At 55.8% G+C, this 6,000-nt stretch overlaps 1 protein-coding gene across 9 annotated transcripts in view; it reads left to right on the forward strand.

Annotated features, from left to right (window-relative positions):
- The window catches only part of TOX2 (TOX high mobility group box family member 2), a 135,466-nt gene extending 132,752 nt beyond the window's left edge, over window positions 1-2,714 (forward strand). For 8 of the 9 annotated variants that reach the window (XM_086702269.1, XM_086702270.1, XM_086702272.1 and 5 more), the window contains one exon: window positions 2,360-2,714. In XM_086702269.1, the coding sequence (XP_086558395.1) occupies window positions 2,360-2,396 (37 nt within the window). In that variant the 3' untranslated portion in view covers window positions 2,397-2,714. The remainder of the gene's footprint in view (window positions 1-2,359) is intronic. The other variant, XM_086702267.1, reaches the window with a different exon arrangement.
- The last annotated feature ends 3,286 nt before the right edge of the window (window positions 2,715-6,000 follow it).

The following is a 6,000-nucleotide window of genomic DNA, read 5'->3' on the forward strand; positions in this document are numbered from 1 at the left end:
AGGACGAAGCAAGACCCCAGAAGGACTCCGCTGGTCTGACGCCAGGGCCTGGGAGACGGGGCCAGCTTCAGTCTTCCTTTTCCTCCTTCTGTCCTGGTTGTCTCACCGTGACAACCATGTGCCTCTCTCACCATGTGACACTCACCGATGGCTCCTCTGTCCTCAGTCAGGTTCCCTGGAAGCAGAGCTGATGCGGGTGCCTTCGATGGTGCCTTCCGAGGGAGAGCTTGTGGGAGAAGGGAAGGGAGAGGGGCAGGACAGGGCCCCAGAGGGAGCTGAGAGAGCTCAGCCACAGACTCACTTCAGCCTGATCCACCGTGAGCTCGGAGCTCGGCCACAGATGGCCCTGCAGACTTGGTCCCGCTCTGAGGTTAAGGCTTTTTGTACCCATGTCTGTCAGCCATTGGCTCTGGGCTGCCCCAGGGGGTGTGGCCCCCAGGCAAGACAGGTCTTGTCCACTCCCGGGGCAGCTCTCTGGGGAGGGCAGGAGAGGGGGTCTGGGGGAGGCACGAGCAAGAAGGGCCAAGGGGCCAACACGGGGAGCCGCAGACCTTACTGGTACCCCTACTGCCCGCTGCAGCCCAGCACCCCCTCTGACACCCCCCCCCCCCGACTTGGCTGGTCCCTGGTCCTCATGTGGACCTCATCCTCCGACCTCCTCTCCCATCCTTCATTCTCAGCCTCTTAGCCTGTCAATGCCACGCTAACTTTCCTTGCTCTAGAAGGTCTTCCTGACCCAAGAGACAGTGACCCCTCATTTCAGAAAGGGAAATGGGGTACGGATGGCACCTTATTCCTCTACCCACCAGCCCTGACTGCCATCCCCTGGCAAGAACTAACCCTGTGGCCACACCCTGTGTATGTGGTCCCAGCAGCAGCCCCACACCCTGGAAGTCTGGATGGTCATGTTTGGTGGACAGGAGGTGCTCTCTGTTGCCGGGCTCCAGCTGCCCCTAAGCCTGGCTGTCGGCCTCTCTGTTCCTCACCCGGCCAAGCCCGCCAGGGAGCGAGCAGACAGGGCTCGTGCCCCGCTGCTGAGGGCCAGTGCCCGGCCACAGACTCTGCCTGGGTGGGCAGACTGCACTCAGTGGGAATTCCTGTCCCCCTACCTGGGCAGGTGCAGACCGTCCCTCCACGGGCTCCCTTCCCAAGAGTCAGAGTGTGGGGCTGGGGGCTCTACGATGGACATTAGGGAATGCGTCCGAGCTTCCCCCCAACACGGAGGGCAGCCCACAGCTGTGCCCTATTTTACTTATGTTTTAAGTGGAGGTAGAGCTGGCGTATTAGTTTCAGGTGTACCACAGAGTGATCGAATCAGACTTACGCTTCCTGGGAGATGATCACCACAAGAGTCTAGGTAACATCTGTTGCCACTCAGAGTTACAGATTCTTTTCTTGTCCGGAGAACCCTTCAGATCTACTCTCTTAGCAGCTTTCAAGCGTATAAATTTACAAAAATACAGTATTAGTAACTGAGGTCCCCTGCTGTACACGGTATCCCCAAGACGTATTCATCTTCGAGCTGGAAGTTTATTTATACCTTTGGAGCCTTCACCCATTTTACCCATCCCCCCCGTCTCTGGCACCCAGCAGTCTGTTCTCTGTGTCTATCAGCTTGGTTTGGGGTTTGTTTAGACTCGACATGTAAGTGAGATCATCTGATACTGGTCTTTCTCATCTTTCTCGGACTTATGTCACTTGGCACAAGGCCCTCAAGGTCTCCCGCTCTCACAGATGGGCATCCTATTTGTAAAAAAATTTTTTTAATGTTTATTGATTTTTAAGAGACAGAGTGTGAGCAGGGGAGGGGCAGAGAGGGAGGGAGACATAGAATCTGAAGCAGGCTCCAGGCTCTGAGCTGTCAGCATGGAGCCCGATGTGGGGCTTGAACCCATGAACCGTGAGATCATGACCTGAGCCGAAGTCGGATGCCTGACTGACTGAGACACCCACACGCCCTGAGCGTCCTATTTTAAAAACACAGAAGGCACCTTCCTGCCCTCCTCGGATTCCATGTGGAATTTACAAATGGAAATCGACTCCACACGGACCTGAGAGCTGGGGTGTGGTTGGAACACCTTCTCTGAAGGACAGGCGCTCGCAGCCACCTTCCCCCAGCGCTGAGGACCTCGTGGTCCCCAGCCGGGGTTCCAGGAGGGGAGTTTGGTTCTGCCTGGTGGCCCATCAGGGAGGGACCAGTGGTCTCCAGAGGGGCAGCGCATCCAGGGTGAGGGTGAAGGCTAGCGAACAGGTGGCCTAGCACCCTCCGCTCCAGGCCGTGCGTGCGTCCAGGTCCCTGGGAGCCGGAGGGTGCCTGGCTGGGCTCCCCCCGCTCTGACAGCCCCTCCTCTCTCCCCAGCCTGCTCCCCAGGGATAAATCGCTCTACCTCACCTAATCCCGCCTCCCCTCTCCTCCCTGAGGCTTGCTGGAGGGGCACTGCTCCGAGCCTGAAGGGCCCACAGCAGAAGGGGAGCCTTGGCAGGAAGCGGGGTGACCGGAAAGAGACGGCAGTGACACACGGACGCCCCGGGGCCTCGTCTCTTCCTCCACCTCACACCAGACTCTGCAGAGGCAGCCCGCCGCCCCGCCGCCAGCCCAAAGAACCTGCAGGAACCTTCTGCCCCCGACCTGCTTGCTCCAGGGTTACCGTGGACCCCGCTCCTCGCCCTGCACGCCGTACTCTGCGTCTGGACGTCTGGCCCCAGCCCAGGCTCGCGTGGGCTGCCCCCGGAGGGGTCGCCTTCTGACAGAAACCCACCCCCAGATGCACGGGCCCGGGGCCGCCCGGCCACAGACGTGCACATGCGGTTTTACAGTGTGAACAAAGATTATGAAACGTCTAGACTATTGGCTCCACGTAAGTAGTTGACTAAGTGTTTTAGAACCGTGAAGACAGCTGTGAGATTATTTTGTGGGGGAGGGGAGTAGTTTCCTTTTAAGGTGACAACCATTTTCTATGACCCTTAGCACATTTTTGTTTAAGTCTTCTCTTATGGGAGAGGTGCACCAAGCAGCGGCCAAACCGGCTCCCCGCCTGTACAGCACGTGCCGGACGACTTGTAGCCACACTGGGAGACCTTGCGCTTTTTTTCTTAACCCTACGTCCGTCTATTTAAAATTGCCAACACCGACCTTTGTCTATTTATGGAGAAAAGTTGAGAACAGAAATGCAGTCTATCATCAAGTGTGTGTGGTTTTCGGGTTCGGTTTGGGTTTTGGTTCTTAGTGTTGTTTGCAGCTGTTCCCTGGCCCTGGCGGGTGTCCGTCCCGGCGCCCAGTGCTTCTCTCTGTTCCTTTCTAATAAAACTTCCGAAAAGTTGAAACTCGGTCTGTTCCTTCATGCGCTTGGCAAGCCAGACCCAGGCCTTCCGAGGTGCCTTGTGGCAGCAGCTCTGCCCTCGACGTCAGCGGGATCTGGGCCCAGCGTCACCTGCCGTTTACTCACCCGGAGGGGAGGGTCTGTGTGGACGACTGCGCCTCCGTGTCGCGTCTGCAGAAGTAGGACAGCAGTGGCGCCCACACACACCTGCTGGTGACGATGGCGGTCAACGGGGGCGGGGGGCTGGCCGCGCAGGGCGCATCTGCCTGGGGGAGGTGAGATCTGGGTTCGGGGAGCCCTGAGGATGCTCCCAACCTGAACGTAAGGGGCAGCCCAGACAAGGGCGTCTAACCCAGATTTCCCAACAGATGTACAGTGGTGATACCAAAAAAAAAAAAAAAAAAAGTAATAATTATGTGACTATTTTAACTGTATCTGGAAAAATCACAGTTTCTTGGTATGGAGGAGCCCTCCCATCCCCATCCCCACCCCGTCGGCTCTCAGGGCCTCTCCCTCTGCCACCACCCATCACTGTCACCTCCCTTCTCCCAGATAACAGCCCCGGGGCTGGGGCGCAATCTCTCTGTGAGCAGTTTCCTCACTGGAGGGCATTTTGTAATCCACTTTGGAAAAAGAAAAAAGAGAACCAAACCAACAACAAAAACAACATGCTGTCATGTCAGTAGCATCATTGCGATGCGAAGCATAAATATTTCATGTGGTTACAATTTCCTTTCCTGTGTGGAGCTTGTCAGTAACACGGTGATGACTTAGTTTAATATTCGACTCTTGCTTCTACATTTGAGAAAACAGTGTCATTGGGATCCACACAGACAACCCAAAATAATGAGTGTAAAGCTCTCAGGTTCTTGCCGGCCCCCCATTGCTGCCCTGGCCTTTGGAGGTGTCCACGTGCCAAGGCTGACCTCTCCATTGCAACGGGCTCTCCAAGATGCCCAAGCGGAGTCTAAATACCCTGCCTGCAGATGTCAGGGGTTGTCCGGTGGCACCCCCAATCTGCCAACGCCAGTCTGCGTCTGGACCTTAGAGCGGTGCCCCTGACATTGTAAGGACCTTCAGCCCCTGCAGCCCATCTGCCCTGTCCATGGAGCCGACCCTTCCAGGTGTCATGCACCTGCTTCAGATTTTTCCACCTCCTCCCGCAGACAGACTGGAATCCCAGCAGAGGCACAGCTTGGGCAAAGGCCAAGCCTCCAGACCCCAGAGGAAGGGGTGGCTGGTCCCAAGAGTGTCCAGCACTAATCCCTCCCTGGGATTCCACATTAGATTGGAAGATGGACAACACGGCATGGAGGGGCCTTCCAATTACTCTTTAATTAAAGAGTCCACAATGTGGGCACCTGGGTGGCTCAGTCGGCTAAGCGACTGACTGTTGATTTCAACTCAGGTCATGATCTCGCAGTTTATGAGTTCGAGCCCCCTGTGACAGGCTCTGTGCCGACAGTGTGGAGCTTTGCTTGGGATTCTCTCTCTCTCCCTCTCTCTCGGCCCCTCCCATGTGCTCTTACGCTCTCTCTCTCTCTCTCTCTCTCTCAAATAAATGAACTTTGATAAAAAAAAAAAAGAACTAATCGTGGTCAACAGTCCAGTTATATCTTAAAAAAAAAAAAAAAAAAAAGAAGACAAGTCGCCTGGATGGCTCAGTTGGTTAAGCATCCAACTTCAGCTCAGGTCAAGATCTCACGGTTCGTGGGTTCAAGCCCCGCGTCAGGTTCGGTGCTGACAGCTCAGAGCCTGGAGCCTGCTTCAGATTCTGTGTGTGTCTCCCTCTCTCTCTCTCTCTGCCCCTCCCCTGCTGGCACTCTGTCTCTCTCTCAAAAATAAACAGTTAAAAAAAAAAAAAAGAGTCCACTGTGCTGAAATTCAATGTGTTCATTCAGCAAGACTAAAAACAGGTGAGCGGTTACTTTCTGCCCCAGCTGAGCACCGGGGATGCCTGGGGAACCACACACAGATTCCACCCCAGGAGCTCCCTAGCTGTGGTAGCAGAGAAGGAAAATGGTAATAGTCAGCTATAAAAGTGTAAGTGTATATTATTAACCATAAAAATGTAAAATTCACAATACGATGTGACGAGTACGAAAAGGGGCCGGGAGAAGGCAGAAGAGGGGCCCCCAGGCTAGCCAGGGTCCGCAGCGTCTTCCTGGGGGAGGCGATATCTGGCTGCGCCCCATCCAGTGACCGGGACTGAGCCAGAGCACTGACATGTGGTTCTAGAGTGCCGTGCTTTCCTGATTCAGGACCCCCAGAGGCCGTGGCTCTGTGATTGTGAACCTCTGTGATTGTGAATCCCAAAGAATTCTCTCTGGAAGAAGCTGAGGCTGAGTCCACAGAGCTGCGTGGGGATCTCAGAGGCAGGAACAGGGGCGGCTGTCCTCAGGTTGAAGGTGAACCTCAGGCGCAGCGCATGTTCTCACCTGCCAGGGTCTGGGCCAACCGGGCTCCCTGTACGGTGGGGGTGGCTGAGGGTGCCGTGCGTGCAGAGGTGGTGTGAGCGTGGGTAACGTGCCCCTGTGTGTGGGTTGTGTGTAGGGTGGCGAGGTGTGCACGTGTGGTGTGTCTGTATCTGCAGGCTTGTGCTGTGCACCTGTAGGTCTGCAGGGTGCACGTCTGTGCGGTGTGCTTGTGAGTACAAGATGCGACGTGCATGCGGTGTGTG

The sequence above is a fragment of the Puma concolor genome, chromosome A3 (assembly GCF_028749965.1).
Source record: "Puma concolor isolate L17-30 chromosome A3, mPumCon1.1.hap2, whole genome shotgun sequence".
Lineage (NCBI taxonomy): Eukaryota > Metazoa > Chordata > Mammalia > Carnivora > Felidae > Puma > Puma concolor.